This window comes from Cydia splendana, chromosome 2, assembly GCF_910591565.1.
Source record: "Cydia splendana chromosome 2, ilCydSple1.2, whole genome shotgun sequence".
NCBI lineage: Eukaryota > Metazoa > Arthropoda > Insecta > Lepidoptera > Tortricidae > Cydia > Cydia splendana.
The window spans coordinates 31,110,069-31,130,238 of record NC_085961.1 but is presented as its reverse complement, the minus strand read 5'-3'; the positions used below and the strand labels follow the sequence as shown (position 1 = coordinate 31,130,238).

The 20,170-nt window shown below is 38.7% G+C and overlaps 2 protein-coding genes across 2 annotated transcripts in view; one reads left to right on the top strand and one right to left on the bottom strand.

Annotated features, from left to right (window-relative positions):
• Window positions 1-215: 215 nt before the first annotated feature.
• On the bottom strand, window positions 216-8,692 carry LOC134800087 (uncharacterized). The gene is made up of 2 exons (XM_063772564.1): window positions 8,403-8,692; window positions 216-591 (listed from the first exon to the last, which is right to left on the bottom strand). Exons 1-2 carry the CDS (start codon window positions 8,632-8,634, stop codon window positions 239-241), a joined length of 585 nt encoding a protein of 194 aa, XP_063628634.1. The 5' UTR covers window positions 8,635-8,692; the 3' UTR covers window positions 216-238.
• Window positions 8,693-15,230: 6,538 nt separating this feature from the next.
• The window catches only part of LOC134806155 (cadherin-23-like), a 68,033-nt gene continuing 63,093 nt past the window's right edge, over window positions 15,231-20,170 (top strand). The window contains exons 1-5 of the mRNA XM_063779441.1: window positions 15,231-15,402; window positions 18,924-19,019; window positions 19,163-19,237; window positions 19,541-19,699; window positions 19,915-20,020. Coding sequence (XP_063635511.1) covers window positions 18,941-19,019; window positions 19,163-19,237; window positions 19,541-19,699; window positions 19,915-20,020 — 419 coding nt within the window. The 5' untranslated portion in view covers window positions 15,231-15,402; window positions 18,924-18,940. The remainder of the gene's footprint in view (window positions 15,403-18,923; window positions 19,020-19,162; window positions 19,238-19,540; window positions 19,700-19,914; window positions 20,021-20,170) is intronic.

The window sequence follows — 20,170 nt, the reverse complement described above, 5'->3', positions numbered from 1 at the left end:
CACATGGTGGACATAATATAATACTCCTCATATTTTTGTAAGAGGAACGAAAACATTTCTAAAATGGAAACTTCCCTTATTTCTTTTTCGGGAAATTTTCCAACTTTTCACAACACAACTTTTTATAACTTTGCACATTTGTAGTTTCATTGTTCACATCGTCGGAAGAAAATTGGCCGTGTGCCTGATACCTACCTATCACAATTTGTTTGCTAGGCTACCTGTACTAGAACTATTTTCAGTCTCTACGATAAACCGCAATGAAATCTAAACTGCTCCTAACTTCCTGAGGTTTGAGTAGCATCCATTCCTCCCCCATATCCCCAAAAGGCCTCGGGTCGGTATGTACGCCCTTCCCATCCCCCGGCCCTATAATTATTAACACTTTTCCCGTAAAATGCTTTAAATACTCTTCGAAAGCAGGCCTATTATTGAAGTAACAGAAGAGCAACGCTGTGGTAGTAGAATGCAGTAGTCGTATGATGTCCTTGTCTAACGTAGGGGCGGTGAAGAGGAGGGGTATGAAGGTTGGCGGCGCGTACTTGCAGTGCCACCACGCGCCGTCCACTTCGATGCCTGATGTCGGGAGACCTGCGGAGGAAATTGAACTTTGATTCAAAGTTGTAAGAGTTTTTATTGATTAAGAGCGCTCTTACAAGAAAAGTCGAAATAATGCAAAATTGATGATACTAGTCGACGAAATTCAGGACTTTGCGCTCATTATTAGAAACAATGAGTACTTGTTCCAGTAAAAGCGTCTTCTTATCTTTATAAATATCGTTGTAAATATTAGAAAAAGGACTTATTAAATTAGTAATGATTTTTTTTCTGATGGTCGTTTCCGAAAAACCCCGTGAAGCACTGAATGGCGAGCTCTTATTTGGAAATGTTGAGAATTTTACTCTACTAAACCTGGCTATTTTGTATTACTAATACCCTGTACTTTAGGCATATCAAACTATATTTTTCCTACATACCTTTGAGAAAGGGAAAATCAAAGTAAAACGAACTCGATTTTCTCTCCGAAACAAGTGTCAATTCCTACGAAAATCTACTTAATATCGAAGTCATTTTCATACTCAAGCAATCTGCAACGTTTGCTTATACTGTTGGTATACATTAGTGTTTATGAAATTCTACTATAATTTTTTGGCAATTTTTTGAAAACTACTCTATATTACCGATGACGCGCGCTGCGCCAGCTCAGTGCCGCGGCAGAGCTTGTAGAGGCAGGATGTGTGTCGGTCGGCTCCGCACATTTTCAACGGCGACGACGAGGTTTTTTATCATTGTGTGCGGCGGGCGCCGTGTAAAACGCTATACTGTGTGCGTGTAAACCGCAACGAGAGACTTTGATCCTAGCACTGTTTTTATAGTATTATAATTTATAATGGTACAGTTTAATAAACTACCGGACAGGATTAAAAATATTTGAAACGACCTGACATTCTATATGTATTTATTTGACTCAAGATAGTACTCAGGGTCTGATGATGGAGCCGGAAGGTGGTCACCGGTACCAATCAACCATGCAACTAAACCACTTCGTGTTTAGGCTCGTTTTATTCATCTCAACGAGATCTTTGACACAAGATAGTACTCAGGGTCTGATGATGGAGCCGGAAGGTGGTCACCGGTACCAATCAACCATGCAACTAAACCACTTCGTGTTTGGGCTCGTTTGATTCGGCTCAACAAGATCTTTGACTTAAGATAGTACTCAGGGTCTGATGATGGAGCCGGAAGGTGGTCACCAGTACCAATCAACAATGCAACTAAACCACTTCGTGTTTAGGCTCGTTTTATTCGTCTCAACAAGATCTTTGACTTAAGATAGTACTCAGGGTCTGATGATGGAGCCGGAAGGTGGTCACCGGTACCAATCAACCATGCAACTAAACCAATTCGTGTTTGGGCTCGTTTGATTCGTCTCAACAAGATCTTTGGCACAAGATAATACTCAGGGTCTGATGATGGAGCCGGAAGATGGTCACCGGTACCAATCAACCATGCAACTAAACCACTTCGTGTTTAGGCTCGTTTGATTCGTCTCAACAAGATCTTTGACACAAGATAGTACTCAGGGTCTGATGATGGAGCCGGAAGGTGGTCACCGGTACCAATCAACCATGCAACTAAACCACTTCGTGTTTAGGCACGTTTTATTCATCTCAACAAGATCTTTGACACAAGGTAGTACTCAGGGTCTGATGTTGGAGCCGGAAGGTGGTCACCGGTACCAATCAACCATGCAACTAAACCACTTCGTGTTTAGGCTCGTTTGATTCGTCTCAACAAGACCTTGGACACAAGATAGTACTCAGGATCTGATGATGGAGCTGGAAGGTGGCCACGGGTACCAGTCTACCATGTAACTGAACCACTTCGTGTTTGGGCTCGTTTGATTTGTCGCAACAAGATCTTTGACACAAGGTAGTACTGAGGGTCTGATGATGGATCCGGAAGGTGGTGACCGGTACCAATCAACCATGCAACTAAACCACTTCGTGTTTGGCTTCGTTCGATTCGTTGCAACAAGATCTTTGACACAAGTTAGTACTCAGGGTCTGATGATGGAGCTGGACTGTGGCCACGGGTACCAGTCTACCATGTAACTGAACCACTTCGTGTTTGGGCTCGTTTGATTTGTCGCAACAAGATGTTTGACACAAGGTAGTACTGAGGGTCTGATGATGGATCCGGAAGGTGGTCACCGGTACCAATCAACCATGCAACTAAACCACTTCGTGTTTGGCTTCGTTCGATTCGTCGCAACAAGATCTTTGACACAAGTTAGTACTCAGGGTCTAATGATGGAGCTGGACTGTGGCCACGGGTACCAGTCTACCATGTAACTGAACTACTTCGTGTTTGGGCTCGTTTGATTCGTCGCAATAAGATGTTTGACACAAGATACTACTCAGGGTCTGATGATGGAGCTGATGATGATAGACAGGTACCCGTCGCCACCTTCGCGTTCCATCATCAGACCCTGAGTACTACCTTGTGTCAAAGATCTTGTTGAGATGAATAAAACGTGCCTAAACACGAAGTGGTTTAGTTGCATGGTTGATTGGTACCGGTGACCACCTTCCGGCTCCAACATCAGACCCTGAGTACTATCTTGTGTCAAAGATCTTGTTGAAACGAATAAAACGAGCCTAAACACGAAGTGGTTTAGTTGCATGGTTGATTGGTACCGGTGACCACCTTCCAGCTCCATCATCAGACTCTGAGTATCACCTAGTGTCAAAGATCTTGTTGAGACGAATCAAACGAGCCCAAACACGAAGTTGTTTAGTTACATGATAGACTGGTACCCGTGGCCACCTTCCAGCTCCATCATCAGACCCTGTGTATCTTCAGTGTCAAAGATCTTGTTGAGACGAATCAAACGAGCCTAATCATGTTACTACATGGTTGATTGGTATCCGTGACCACCTTAATCATCATCAGATCCTCAGTACCAGTTCGTTTTTAAACCCTCGTTGATACAAACTTTACAACCTATAGGTACCCATACAACCATTTCCAGTCGCCGTTACGACGCGGTGTTGACACATCTTGTGTCGACACCGTCTGTTTCGGTCACAATTCCAGTCGCAGAGTCGTCGCCGTGTCGACACAGTTACCAGAAATGGGGAAGGGTCGACACATGACACAAAGTGACATAAAGTGTGGTCGCCGTGTGCACACATTGTTTCGGGTTTGCGACTACTTTATGCCAAAATCATTCGTTCATTCGTTCATTTTGTTCCTGTCAAATGGAAACTGTCAGATGGAAAAATACTTAAATAAAAATAAGTGACATTAATACGCCATCTCTAAAACGGATTACAAGACGTAATTATATATTGTTTGCATTTATATTACAATATGACTTAAATTATTATGGGGAATTAAACTGCTCGAGTGATTTGATAAACTAAGTGTAATATAATCAACGCGCCACCACATTGTTTTAGTTTAGCCGGAAATGAAATTGTTTACTTCTCAGTGCCTGTGTTCATAACTATATTATTTGAAGCATTTTTAGTACTTCGATGCGTATACTATACTTAAATAACAGAAATAACGCTTTACATACTACGAAACTTGTTAATTATGATGTATAAATATGGTTCAAGGCTGAGAAATATTGCAGTCACAAAGTAGGTGCAATGTTTCGACTTTGTGTCGACTCTGTGTTGACACATGACACGCGCTGTCAAAAGTAATAACAAAGTTACTGGTATGTTACTGGATTTGCAAAATGGCTCCTTGTGTTGATTTGTTTTCAGATATTCTCAAAGTGTAAAAATGCCGTGGTCAGAGATGGGCATTAATCGATTAACTGTTTATTCGACTAATTAATGGAATAAAAAAAGTTAATTCTCAAATTTTAATCGCGATTAGTTTAGTCGACCTAACATAGATTGAAATTGAATTAATCTGAATATTAATCGAATAAATTATCGATTAAATCTCGATTGAAAGTTGACAGGGGGCCATTTTTGTACGTAAAAATAATAGAAATGTCTTGCATGCAGATGGTAGCAAAACACTTTGTCATAAAAGTCGAGATGGGTGTCGATATATAGGTTTTAGGGAGTGCCGATTTCGAAAATAATGACCATTTTGGAATCCGAAATGGCGGCCATGCACTGTGTCATAAAAGTCGTCATGGATGTCGTTTTATACGTTTTAGGGGGCCCCAATTTTGAAAATGATGACCATTTTGGAATCCAAAATGGCGGCCATGCACTATGCCATAAAAGTCGTCATGGGTGTCGTTTTATAGGTTTTAGGGGGCGCAGATTTCGAAAATGATAACCATTTTGGATTCCAAGATGGCGGCCATGCACTATGTCATAAAAGTCGTCATGGATGTCGTTTTATAGGTTTTAGGGGGCCCCGATTTAGAAAATGATGACCATTTTGAAATCCAAAATGGCGGCCATGCACTATGTCATAAAAGTCGTCATGGGTGTCGTTTTATAGGTTTTGGGGGGCGCAGATTTAGAAAATGATAACCATTTTGGATTCCAAGATGGCGGCCATGCACTATGTCATAAAAGTCGTCATGGGTGTCGTTTTATAGGTTTTGGGGGGCGCAGATTTCGAAAATGATAACATTTTCAATTTAAAAATGGCGGCAATGCACTATGTCATAAAAGTCGTCATGGATATCGTTTTATAGGTTTTAGGGGGCGCAGATTTCGAAAATGATGACTATTTTGGATTCCAAGATGGCGGCCATGCACTATGTCATAAAAGTCGTCATGGATGTCGTTTTATAGGTTTTAGGGGGCGCAGATTTCGAAAATGATGACTATTTTGGATTCCACTTTTATGACAAAATACGTAGCCGCCATCTTGGATTATAAAATGATCATCGTTTTCGAATTCTGCACTCCCTAAAACCTATAAATCGACATCCGTGACGACGCAAGTTATCTTTATTTTCAGATCTAACAAATTGCTACAGAATACAAAGGACAAAAAAGAAGCGAGGAGGTAATGAAACAAGCAAAAATACAGATGATTCCTCGACGCAATTGGGTGATTCTTAAATTGTGTCCAGATTTTTTTGTCATAAAAGTTTATATTTTTCACATATTACTCTCACAAGTTCCGTGACATTTCGACCTTGTAATTTTTTAAGTAAATGTTTTTGCTTATCTATGAGGATCTCACTAGAATAGTATAATCAAGGTATGTTTATATTTGATGAATGAAATAGTAACGCAAAAAAAAAATATATTTGTGTCTTATATTCCTGCCGAAGACTTTTATTTTACCTTTTCCTTCTACACAAGTTTGGCCAAGCTCTCAATTTTATTTTGACTTCTACAACAGTAAGGCCCCGTTCGCACGGCAGCTTTTACAACGCGCGTTAAAAAAGCGTTTCGGTTCAGCGGCTAAGCGTCAAGAAGAGTTTCAAAAAAACCGGCCAAGTGCGAGTCGGACTCGCGTATTAAGGGTTCCGTACATTAAGTCCGACTCGCGCTTGACTGCACATTTCTAATAGGTTTTCCTGTCATCTATAGGTAAAGAACTATTTTGTGTATTCAGACGGACATACATACAGACGCACGAGTGATCCTATAAGGGTTCCGTTTTTTCCTTTTGAGGTACGGAACCCTAAAAAGATTTATTTTTATTTTGTGGAATGGTGTCAATGTGATATCTTAAATGGATTCAGCACCCCAGATTTATACGAAAACGATACCAAACACGGCCTAGACCTTCACTGATATAGATATATCAAGATAAAATTGAGAGCCCTAAATAAACTTTCAAGAGCGGATATCTCAAAAACTATTCAACATATCGAAAAAATTGACTGAATAAACTTGTAACAAATTAAATTAACTTTCATTTTGTATAAGTGGCCATGTCGCTGAGATGCATAGTTTCCGAGATATAATCGAAAAACGGGAAAATGGGACCTTCAAAGCCCCCTCTCTCCCCCCCGCTCAAGGGCTACGGCCGGGGACTTTTGATATGTTCACCTCCTAACTTGTCAAACCGAGTTACGGAGTCAAAAATTGTGTTCCGAGCATTTCCCTCTACAACTTTTGGAGCATTCGTTGCCTGACCTAAGTAGCTTATTGAATTTCTTTAAAAACTTTTCTGTAAAAGGTTGACGGGTGTTGGGTGTTTATATGGTTTCGGTCGATTATTATCATTTGCATTGCCCATGATGACTTACTAGAATTACGAGCACACGAGACACTAATAGTAGTTTGACAAACCTTGGTTTTCAAGAGGTATTTTATATTGACATTTGCTGTCACAAATTTGCTGTCAGATTTAGTCGCAAACCGCACGCAAAGTGCACACAAATGTGTTGACACCTTGTTACGGAAAAGTGTAGACACGGCGACGACACTTTGTTTCGAAACAATTCTAGACACATTGTGTGGACTCTGTTACGACACATCTGACATTTAGTTACCACTTTGTGATTCTGCGACTGGAATGGTTATATGGGTACCAAATGCAATGACGAAACATGTAAATAAGCGAGTAGGTACCTATAATTTCTTTCGAGTAATATACCTTCATAAGTACGAGTATGGGGCTATTCATAAATTACGTCGTTTCAAATGGGAGGAGTGGGGGGGGGGGGGGGGGTCTGGACATCGGATGATGGTAACATGACGTAGGAGGAAACAGATTCATCCGAAGCTTGATTTTTGGATGATTTGAGGGGTGGGGAAGGTCAAAAATCGTCAAAAATAGATGACGTAATTTATGAACAGCCCCTATGTACATTTGCACTGCATTTAGTATTTTCGTACTTACCAAATAACAGTTTTAGAACTTTAAAAGTTAAGTACAGTTAGTGTTGTTATGGTTGATTTCAATATGCTTCGCGAAGGATCAAGAATGTTTAATCCATCATTGTAGTGCGAGTGTGGTAGAAGGGATCGGCATACTGAGCTCGCACGGCCTGCCGCAGCGCGTAAAATACCTAAACTCGCTCAACGCCGAAATGTAATAGCGCTCTTAATGACAGTTATTATTAGTGGAAGAGAAGTTGAATGAAAAAAAATCGTGACCCCTAGTTTGATAGCAGAAATGATTCAAATAGATGGCGCTGTTCTGCAGTACAGTACAGCGCCATCTATACCATGTGTTCTGTGGTTACTGGATTGTCAAATGTAAACTTTTGTCAAAGTTACCGCGTAATATACGGTGCAGTACTATACAGCGCCATCTACAATTGCCATCAGATATATCGGTGCGCCTGAAGTGCTCAAAAATATCAAGGCTTAGCACAGGAGCGCAGCGGCAGTATCTCACCGAGATATAGCTAGACTACCCGTCGCTCTCGCTCTTTAATTATTGCAGTTAGGTAAAGATGGACCGTCTATCTTGAGGGCGAGATAATGTTGCGGCATTCCTGTGCTAAGCCCACTTAACTACCTATAGTATTACACTACACATTATTTCTCTGCGAGACCGAAAAAAAATTTGTTTATAAAATATTATCAGGCGTTACGTGTACTATCTAAACTATCTTCCACATTGTTAAATGACAATACGTATTAAATCTTGTTGCAAAGATATAAGATCCATCGGTGGTCAGTTAATTAATAAGTACCTACATAGTTCAGTACGTTTTACACTTGCCGCAGCTACAAGTGGCGAGTCGGACAATAAGTCAGGTATCGTGGCTTTTATGCGTAATGCTAATACCTGCATAACCAATGAACGAGTCCCGCTTCGTAAGGCCGTGCAAGCTTGAAAGAAATTCCGTTGAATAACGACCTGGCTCACCACTTAGTTTTGCGGCAAGTATAGCGCATGTTGCCGACCTGTAGCTTGCTCGATCACCCACTCGAGTAGCCCCACCCCACGCTGAGCACCCTATCAACACGCAGTTCTAAGACACACAGACGTAGCTAGCTCACCTGTGGCCTGTGTGATCATCCACTCCAGCAGCCCACTCCCACACCCCACGCTGAGCACCCTATCACACCCCAACTGCCTGACACTATCTCCGATAAACACGAAGTTCTCTTCACTAGGGAACACCCACAGCACTTTGCTGCGGTCCGGGTGATCGTGGAAACTATCGCAGATCTCCTTCCACTTCCCCTGCCTGTGTAGGCAAAGTATGTGGTTCACTATATTGTCTTCCATCTTTACTTTAATCCAGAATACCAACGGTTTAAAAAAATCTTTTTCACGTTACTTGAATGACGAAATTTGGAATGTTGTAGTATTTTCTTCTTAGTCTCTTTTATTTGCTGAAAGTTAATTGCACTTTGAGGGATTACAATACGATCTTGTCAATAGCCTTTTAAGCGTCGCGGTCTTTTCTTCTTCTTAGTAATCCTCTTTCATTTCTTTAGTTCCGTTATGAGAATTTTCAATACGACTTTGGCCTATTAAGTAATTCCGCCTTCGACTGTGGTAGAGTACAGATGTTTTCCAAAATGCTTGTAGCACCCGCGGCCGCGGTGGTAACATTGACAGTGAGCACGAACATACAAATACATATAACATACCTACATCATAAGTACGTTGCGTAAAGGGTGCTGATGATCTATTTATTGTTGGGAAGTACTTGGATTTCATTTTGTTGTTAATTTTTTAATGTTGTGAAATCTAGAAAGGAAGTGGTCCTTTATTGCCCGTCTCTCTGTCTGTCACGACATTTTCGCAAGAATGCGTGTCGGTACCAAATTGAAATGAATTTTTCGTTTTGCAAATCCGCTGGTGTCTCAATAAAATTAAGCTTGTATAATTAAAAGATACGGTTTATTGGGCCGCATATAGGTACATTATTCAACAAGATATATGGTCATGCTCAGTTAATAATTTCGACGTTACGATGAACACAGGGCACAAACATACCCAACTCACGAACCCAAATAATTATATTATATACTACAGCAATACTCTTAACTGACCATCGGTTTATCTTATATACTTACATATAGGTACATATAAGATAAGAGATAAGAGATCTTTATTTGCATACCATAGTACAGATGTTATATACATGGACCCTAGAAAGGGTGTAGCAAATATATGCGTAATTTGCACTTAAGTTTACGAATTTACAGTCAATTATTAATATAAGTGGACGATGGTATATGACAAGACGGCAAGGAAAAAAATACCGGCCAAGTGCGAGTCGGACTCGCACACGAAGGGTTCCGTACCATTATCTATAGGAAAAACGGTCACCCATCCAAGTACTGACCCCGCCCGACGTTGCTTAACTTCGGTCAAAAATCACGTTTGTTGTATGGGAGCCCCACTTAAATCTTTATTTTATACTATTTTTAGTATTTGTTGTTATAGCGACAACAGAAATACATCATCTGTGAAAATTTATATACCACCAAACGGTATATCACGGTTCGTGAGATACCGTTTGGTGACAGACGGACGGACGGACGGACGGACAGACGGACGGACGGACGGACGGACGGACAGCGGAGTCTTAGTAATAGGGTTCCGTTTTACCCTTTGGGTACGGAACCCTAAAAAGGAATAGCTATACATACAAATCAAAAATAAAACGTGTGCCATTTCGTAATCTGTCTGATCGAAGTAAATAGGGGGACCTAAATAAGGATTATTTATTATTATTACCTATTACTCAAAAAATTTAAAAAAATCCAATTTGATTATTTGTTCCGAGTCCGCCCCTGTGCTGTCATATTGGTATCTGTTATAAAAATTGGCCGCAGCCCAACATCATGGTGCGGAAGACATATACCTAAATATAGCCCACAGAGAACTACGAGCCCTGCCTTACTGTTCACTCACCGATCTTGAGCCTTACTGCCTCGTAATACGATCTAACTATGGTCAGTGTTACTGTTGGTACAGTCGCCATAAGACAAGTGTACGTATAATAGCAGCAGCCAAAGTGTTCACAAATATTTGAACAAAGCGTCTAATTAAGACGTTTAATATGCAATATGCATGCTCAGATATTATCGAGTACATCCCAAGTAACACAAAAGTAGCTGAATATTGTTTGAATAACAGAGCATGCCGTACTGTAAGCTGAATAAGGAAGCTGTATATCGTCGGTAACAGCGCTGTTACTTACGTTATACAGAAGGTTTGGGCACAAAGTGGGCAGTGGTGGGCAGCTTACAACTGAATAACAGTAATGTAATACAAATACAAAATAAATACAAATACAAATAATTTATTTATAACACCAAGTTACAGGTCAGGCTTAGGTCTAGGGAATACATTTGGTATTTTTATAAATTATGAATCATAATATACAATAGTTAGGTGCATAAATTATGTTATTAATATCATAACATTCATACAATTTAAATTATTACTATTAAATTCATTGACTAGGAAGCTCGTAAAACTCATCCAATGAATAAAACGTGTGGTCAAGGAGCCACCTACGTAGTTTTAGCTTAAAGGCCACTATGGAAGCTGCATCCTTTAAGCTGTATAAGTGTGTGCCTACACATTGAATCGCTGAATAACACTTGTATAGAGGCTGTCAAAAGCTTCTATACCGCTTTTAAACCAAAGTTATCCAACTTTGTACACAATGAATCAGTTATTCACACGTTATGAAGCTTTTGGTTCAAAAGTGCATTTTTATAGAAAATATATTCAGATATTTGTGTTAAATCAATGATTTGTCTTCCATTTTAATTTGTGAACTCGTGTCAAAGTGTAGTTTCTGAAGTGAATACTTACAAAATAAGGAAGACATCACCCATATATTATTTGATGTTTATGTCGTAGTCAGATCGTATAATCCGCCGTATTACATTATGGCTAGCCGTTTTCAAAAACAGGGGCGTTTTGAAATGTGGCGGTTCGACGATTAGCCGGATTGAATGAGAATCCGCCGGAATGTATTCGGCGCCATACGTTCTTCAACACGGCTAGCCGTAATGTAATACAGCGAGTCATTAGCCGCCGCTTTGACAGTTTTTAGTTCCCATTTTTAACACTCGTGGTGCAAAAAATGGGTTTTTCAGTTCATTTTCAATTCCTATATAATTGTAGAGGTTAGAATATGAGCAACCGTAATGGCGTCCGACTGTGCTGAATATAAGCTGCTGCCACAGCTATTATTGTGCAAAATTTCTGAATAAGCACTCACATTATTCGCGTTACTAAGCTACATGTTAGATAATAATGGTTTTAGAACAACAAGTTTTGAATAACATCAGTATAATAGTCATTGTTTTCTCAATCTTAAAGCCTATTAGGGTTCTATACTCAAATAGTAAAAACCACATAGATCCTCACTAGTTTGATGAGAAACATTATAAGTATGTAACACGGGTAATATTCAATCCTACTTCCTACTAATATTATAAAAGCGATATAATATTTAAGTTATATGATAAATCTGGGGGCACGGCAGATTACACAGATATTTTTTCCGTTATCAGTTCCGACAAATATGTAGTAGGTAAAGGTACACGCAAAGATGTACGACGTGAGTACGAAGATGTGTATAGTATGAGTATGGTATGGTTACGAGTATGGTATGAATATGAATATGGTATAGGTGCGAAGGTGCGGATATATTAGTAGCGGGTATCACGGGTATGAGTACAAGTATAGTTTGGTATGGGCAGTATTGTTTAGGTATGAGTACGATTCGACTATAGTGTGGAATGGGTTTGAGTAGACCCACTTGAAACCTAAAAACAGTCTGTTCAAAATCGACAGGAGAATCGATTTCGCTATATTTTAATGGGGGTGATTATTTTATTTTTTACATACCCAGTCCAGTCTACAAGTTTTTAATGCAACAATATCAATAACTAGCATTTGACACCTAGTTTGCCAACTAGCAACAACCTTAAATGGCCATTGGTAAACTTTATCTCGTTGCAGTAAGGTATGCAAATGGTCAGTTAACAGTGTTTACGATGGTAGCTAGCAATTGTTTTACGTCATTAAAACGACAATGCATCTTGTGTAAAATAACCAATCGAAGAGAATTGTTAAGAAAACTAAACTTAGATTTTTTTAATAATGATTGGATTAAAGAATAAATACGCAAGATGCGTTCAAAATAAAATAAAACAAGCTCAAGCTCAAGCTAATCAGGCTCAAGTAGCACCGTTGACCTTGTATAAAGCTACGGAACCCTCTCCACCGCGCTCTTGTTGATACTAAGCAGTAGTTTGAATACTTTGAATAGCGCTTCTCATTGCGTTCATTTTGCAGCTTATAGCAAGAAAAGATAGTACATAGTACATGTGTACTAAAATTGCTATAACTTAAGTATAAGTGTTGTTTAATATTTATTATTCAGACGTTATGTCTATAAAAGCCATAATTAACCCATATATGCAGCTACTGAATAACAAATAAGATGTGGATTTCATTACAGCTTCCAGTAATAGCGTCCACCTTTATTCAAAAACTAGCATTACAACAGAAACTGCAACCGCTTTTATATACAGTTGAAAGTCTCCACCGACGCTTCTTTTCAGCATTTAGTAGCCACTGTCACATTTTCTTGATATTGTCTGCTTAATATCTCACAACACAGAATATATATAGCTAATTGCTGCTAATCCTGCTATTATGCAGCTTTTAGTAACCACAAATGCTTTAAGCTGAATAATGTCTGACTAACTGTGTAAGAAATAATTATTATTCAGCTTTAATATGCAAAACCGATACTATGCAAAATTTTTTCAGCATTTATTGGTATAAAAGCCCCACTAGGCCAACATATTTTCGCTTATACATAAAATTTATGCAATCTTAATTTGAATAAGATGATAATTTTACTCTATTATCCTGCTTGTGTGTTACTTGGGATGTACATTGGCCGTTCCGATATAATAATTATCAGGATTATGATGGCGACTGTACTAAACTGCCGTCCATTCTAGAGTGAGCTGAGAGACAGCTAAGGTGATACGGAAGACAAAAGAAGAACAGCCGTTTCGCATTCATAATTTATACACAGTTGCACGTCAAGCGTGACATTAGTCTGAAATTAACAGCCTAATTAGACATAGTCTTAATTACAATCGATTAAACATCACGATACCTACTTAATTTAACCACCTCATTACGTTATTAAAGTTTAGAAGTGAGTTGAAGGTAATATCCCTACATATAATACAAAGAGATGTCCTAAGACGTGTACAAAACTTAGTGCAAAATATTGTAACCGCAAAATTGACAGCAAAACTAGATGGCGCTGTGCAGTAGTATGTTACATTTAACGATAATAATCAATCGTTAGCGGTTAGAATCTGATTTCACATTAAATAGGTCGTACAATTTACATGGCGCACAAATATCCAAGTTATAGGTATATGTATAGGGTACCTAATAGGTTTGTTTGTGCAAAAAATAAAACATTTGTATACCTAAATTGAAGAAATGAAAGACACATTTAAGTGTTGTTTTTGCTGGCAGTATCAGAGTGCAGTAATTAACCAATGTACAATTGTACAACTTATTTTATCAACATAAGGTTCTCAAATGGTTACCTGTATCGATGGTTAACATCAGTTTTCACTGACCTTTGATAGACCTTATACCTTTGCAGTAAGGTCTAAGAATGTTTAATAACCAATGTGGACGATGGTACAGTCACCTGCAATAATATGTTACACAACGAAGGCCGCAAAAATATCTCGCACGATCTTATTTGTAAAGCCATATATAAGAGCGCGTCTCATATTTTTGCGGCCTTTTGAAAAGTAACATATTATTGCAGGTGACTGTGCCTATCGAGTGTATAATAATCATATACTTCCGATTGTCGACAGATAAGATAGCTTTATAAATTCCTCGTTTTATATTCAGCACTTACCTACTTATCTACTAATGTAAGTATTGATTGTACCGATTAAACTCGATCCCAACAAAAACATAAATGTGAAATAAGAGCCAAGTTAAATATATTCAATATGTGTCGCGGTTGTTGACTTGCCGACAAAATAATTGATATAGATCTAAGGTATATGGGTGCCAAGTTCTGTGCTGTAAAATGTAGCAAAAGTGACTTTTGTATTGGTCAAAAGAAAAAGTTTATGTACAAATAATGTAAGACTTGATGCCTTAGGTTAGCTAGGGCACTCTCTAGCAGGTATTATCCTCCATGGGAGTTGGGACGACGTCCGATATGATCGGACGAACGCTTTAGGGCCACGGAATATTCTGTACGAAAAACCAGGTGCCATAGACAATATTATGAGACCTAAGTATTCCGGTGCGCAAAAATTTTCAACCTCTCATTCACTTCATTATGAATTAAATTTCAAATAATTCATACTTATATATTTTCTTATAGTAAGGCGTTTACAACATTTGAAGAAGGTCCCTACATCACGACACCCAAATCCCAATATCGATATGTCTTTTGTATTTTTGTATTATTTGTATGTATGGTCCGACTGTCCGACCTCAGACTTCCTTTTAAGTTTATTTTTCTATTGTAATTTTGATTTGGTATGCCCGTTACGGTTTTAATTTCAATAATGTACGTATTACGACCCGACAATTTGACAAGTCAAACAGGGCTCCAGTTCAGTTAATACATTACATAGTCTATCAAAACCTCATAAGATTCATAATTTCAGAGAACAAAGCGATAGTTGGTTCTTAATCGGTACCCAATAATTATAATATTATCAATATCATATCTTATCAGACTAAGTGTCACCGCGCAAAATATTCGTTTCATTAAGATGCCTATCTATCAGTATGACAATATCGCCTTTGCACAGTGTTTCCTGTTTCACAACGTTGTTTTATTATTCTAAAGAGTTTCATTGTTTTATTCTGTAACAGTCTGGTGCTAGTTTACGTTGAATTAGTGCTTTATAAAAAAATAACATTTTGATTAGGTAAAGTATAAAAATAGTGTATTTAGTTGTCGGGTGCTAATATAGTGAAGTTAATACCAGCTGTGGATAAGAGGTAAGTAAACCATTAGTAACTTGTATTTACTTAAGTTCGTGTAAACATGTGCATCTAGTTCATCACCATCGTATCCGCCTTTTCTTGCCCCCTGCCGAGTATACCTAGACCTCTCTTCGAGTACGTCATTTGTCCCGGTCCGAGATTAGTCTCATTCGGATGATCTAATCTAATTAAACGTTAACAAAATCCGGAAATGTATAAACTGACTTAATATGTCATAAACCTACTCACCGGCGCGCTCGTTATTTCTTCCGTGAACCTACTAATTAAAAAGTGACCAAGCACTCAGAATGTTGTAGGCCGGATTCGAACCGGCGTCACCAACTTACGCGGCTAACGACGAGACGACGAGCCTAGCCGGCCACGGCGCGGCGCGGCGGTGGCGGTACCCGTGCCAATTTCTCGAGTATAGAAAGAATAGTTGTCTTTGACCAACTCTATTTAAGGGCGAGCAGCACGTGCTTGCAACTGATGCACCTCAGTCCTATATGAATCCCTTACGACTTTAGTCAATGTAGTTGATCGTTGTTTTTGGAATGTTAAGGTAGGTACCTAAAAGTCATACTGGCTGCCATTATGGGGCGAAGGCCCTTTACTTAGAAGTGCAATTAATTATTCACACATTAATAAAGTGCATCGAAACAATAATAAAAATGTGTATTCCTCCCATTGTTGCATTATTCTTTGGTTTGTATATTGTAAGAGTAAAAACACCAGGCACCACTTTAAACAATATTTTATTAGGGAATCACAAATATGAGAGTACAGGTCTGAAAATAATATGCGACAACGCTCTCGCGCAGAACCAATCTAAGATGGACGCCATCTCTCTAGTGATGTGACCTCGCCGGTTAACGTAGTGATGTCAAACGCCGCTGGATGACGATTCTACCGTTTAATATTGATCGCATTTTACAAAAGCTTTTATTTACAATATTAGAGGGCCTACCGTGAACACCGAAGTTTGTAAACTGCGGGCATCTTTCTGTTTTACTCCAGTTAAGTCGTCATTAGAGTGACAGAGAAAGATGTCAGCAATTTGCGAAATTCGGTATTCGCGGTGGGCCCTCTAATCCAATCCAATCCAATTCCTAAGACCAAAGGTGCTCGTAGGAACTCCCATAAAATATGGCAAACTCATTGACTTTGGGTTTGCTAGAATCGTCTCGAATATTGTATTTCGATGCGTCGATTGCTTACTGTTGAAAGAATAGTTGAGTCAGTGGACACTGCATGATCAAGCGTAATCCCTACTAAAATTATAAATGCGAAACTAACTCTGTCTGTCTGTCTGTCTGTTAAGTCTTCACGCTTAAACTGCTGAACCGATTTAGGTGAAATTTGGTAAATATGGTAAGGAGATAGTTAGAGGCCCAAGGAAGGACAGTAGAGTTGAAGAAGTGTAGTTGTGTGATTAAATGTGTCGTTTCCGAGCAAAATGTCCCACTTTGTCACTTGCCATAAGGACGCTTTGACAGGTTATTCGTATATAGATACAAGCACATCTCGTCCTTATGGTACGCGACAAAGTGGGACCTTTCACTAGACTTCGACACAAATATGTTGTGTTGTAATGATACCTACCTAAACTACCGAACTCTTTTAACTTTTTTAGATAGATAGATAGAGAGATAGAGATATTTATTTTGCATCCAATGTACATATTTATATTACATACGAGTAAACTACATAGTAACATACAGGCACATGGACCCTGGTAGGGTATCGCAAAAATATTTGTAACAAATCAAATTATAAATTTTATGTGACAAGCATTAACACTGCATTAACATGACTTAAAGTAAATTAAGAGTAGGTAACAATTAGGAGTAATCAATTTAATATTTTTTAACTAAAATGTGTTTTCTTACTTACATATATACTTATAATTATAACAAGGTATCTTCCATAAACTCAGATATACTGTAGTAGCACTTTTCGACCAGCTTACTTTTTAGATTTGTTGCAAATTGGTTGTATGATGTTTTTAAATAAGCGGGAATTTTATTGTATATTTAGTCCTATAATAGCCCTGTAATAGAGGCCGTTTTTGTAGATCTCTAGTATCGGCTCCGGTAGTTCTAAATACTGTTTGCGTCTGGCATTTTGGCAAAATTTAAAAAGATGTATATATACTTCTAAAATGTAAAGAGAGGGGAGGGTTAAAAGTTTCAGATTTTTAAAATAAGGTCTACAGCTATTTGGTTGGTGGATATTGGCTAGGATTCTGACGCATTTTTTCTGCATTACAAAAAGTTGCTGAATATCGGTGCTATTAAGTGTACTTGGTGTAAGATAAGGCTCGATAAAAGCTTATTGTCCTAAATAAGTCGACGGCACGCGGCATCGGCATTGACCATAACTCGCCTTAAATGCATTAAGTCACGTTGGACCTTGCTTTATGCGGAACGGATGCGCTGAATGCAGTTTGCGGCCACATCAACATCTAACAAAAAATTAGAGGAGTTTTGTCTAATTCTCTTGAAATTATTGTCTTGAAAGTGTCCATCAAAGCACTTAATAGTGCTTAGTAGTAACTAATATGTTTCTTAACTTACCCTAAATACCGTATGAGTGTGATGACGACATTTTACTTAGTGTAGTGTAGATATCGTATTTTTAGTGTCTGAAGCATTACGAATATTCATAAGCTCCCGTTTGGTTTAAGCTTTATAGAGTGTAGGTATGCGTGGTATGCGCATATATGGTGCTGTCCCGCTCCCACACCGACGGCGCACTCAGACAACGTATTCAGTATGATAACCGTCAAGATAATTAGTATTAATATATGCGCCCTTGAGGTGAAAATAGCTTTTATTTTATTAATGAGCGTTATAGACTCTGGGGTCTACTTTTACTTATTTACATAAATAGTACCTTCAGTTTTACTCAGTGTGTTAACTGCAATTAGTTTGAGTGCATCGGTACTTTACTTAAATATAATGAGCATTTTAGTATTACTTATTATACTACTTAAAGGCGGCAGGAGATGGCTGTGTTTTGGAGACCATGGGCGTATTGACACGTCCGAAACGTTGACATAAATAAATATGAAGTCCTATTTTATTACAATAATATTGTAGTAAATTCATGACAGTGAAAATGAAGAACAAGTTATAAAATCAAAGACCTTTTCGGACAAAAGGACCGTCACCGTCACATTACATTTACCTAATAAGTATTAGGTAAATGTAAGTTTTAGTACCTACTCATTAAACGCTTTCTCAATACGTAGGTAAACCCAGGTTAAAAACCAAAGTGCCAAAGTACGTCAGTTTTACTAGGTATGTAATTAGTAGGTAAGGGCTTATAAAGTGTTGTTGTAGGTAGGTACAGTCAGCAGCGGAAAAAATAACGTTTATAAATGATCACGTGAGTAGTTTTTCGTTCGCATCTGTCATTCTGCTACATGTTTACTCTTCGAGGGCATTGTCACATTTGCTACACCCTCAGGTGCCTATTGAAGTTGTGCTCATATTTACAAATCATTTCAAATACCTCGCCATTTTCTGTTTCAGCAAGAAGAAGATGCAAGATGGCGGTTAACCTGTTGACTGCCGCGGTTCTGCTCGCTGCGGCTCCGCTCATCACAGCACAAGATGCCAACACCGCAGGTCAGACTTCACATTTAACTTATAATCAAGGAGCGAAATGGCGTTAGTAAAAATTCAAATTTCAGAGGAAGGATAAGTATACAGATGTCGCCACTACTTAAGGTGTGTCCGTTTGTCAAATTCTTTGTTTTTTTTTGTTTTAGGCCATGATTGCTCTTACATGCAAGCCATACCGCGGCCGGAGCGGCCTAGTGACTGGCCTACCTTTAACTTCGACGGTAAGTAATTATTTTTACATAGTTATTATAGGTACCTACACTTATTTTAATAACTTTATTTAATATAATATAATTATAATATAAGCTTACATTACTGATACCTACTGTAAAATCTGTTAATAGCCGTAATAATCATCATCATAAATGTCTCAAAGGACTATAAGAAAGGGGTACGCATAGTAGACATTAATAATGTTATGAGACTGCAAGTATCATTATATAGCTAGAGCAACTACAGCAACTACAGCTCTAGCTACATACATATTGAGCTCAAAAAGTGCTGAAATAAGTATAATCCCCCAGGCATGAACTGGGCGACGCGGCCACTGTTGCCAGCGCCGGACCGGCTGGACCTGTGCATGGACCAGTACTACCCCCAGTCAGCCACCTCCGGCATCCAGCTCATCTTCATGGACGAGGACGTGGATGGAGATATACCCATCGCCAAACTAAACTATCAAGGTACTTACCTGAAATTACTGACTTATTTTACTTATCTCATCACCATTAAGCAGTCAGTTTCTTATAATCTTATGGTATTACGCATCGAACTACAGTAGAAAACATGGGATCACTTATTGGTATGGGGGCTCTACATGTTTTGTGTTTTATTGAGTTTCGAAATAATGTATGATATGATTTGTATTGCGGTATAAAGTGTTTTAATTGTTGTACAGGCACTGAGACACCGGTGATGCACTTCACGTCGGGCCGTAACACCCTGCTCGGGGCCGTCATAAGGCAGAATGAAGTCGGGGAGTGGTACATCTACGTCACGCAAAGGTAGTTCCAAATTTTTTTACACCAAGAAACTTATTAGTAACTCGAACTTATGAGCTATGAGGCCTAGTTATGTCAGTAAGTACCTATATTGGGTAAAAGCTGTGTCAGCGCCAATTCTTGGATTACGTTACCGAGTGGCTCCCCTAAGTT

Coding starts and splice junctions, on each gene's coding strand:
- LOC134800087 (XM_063772564.1), bottom strand. CDS start 8,634: ATGGAAGACAATATAGTGAACCACATACTTTGCCTACACAGGCAGGGG. Junction 592..8,402: donor GATGATCACACAGGCCACAG/GTGAGCTAGCTA, acceptor TTTCCTCCGCAG/GTCTCCCGACATCAGGCATC.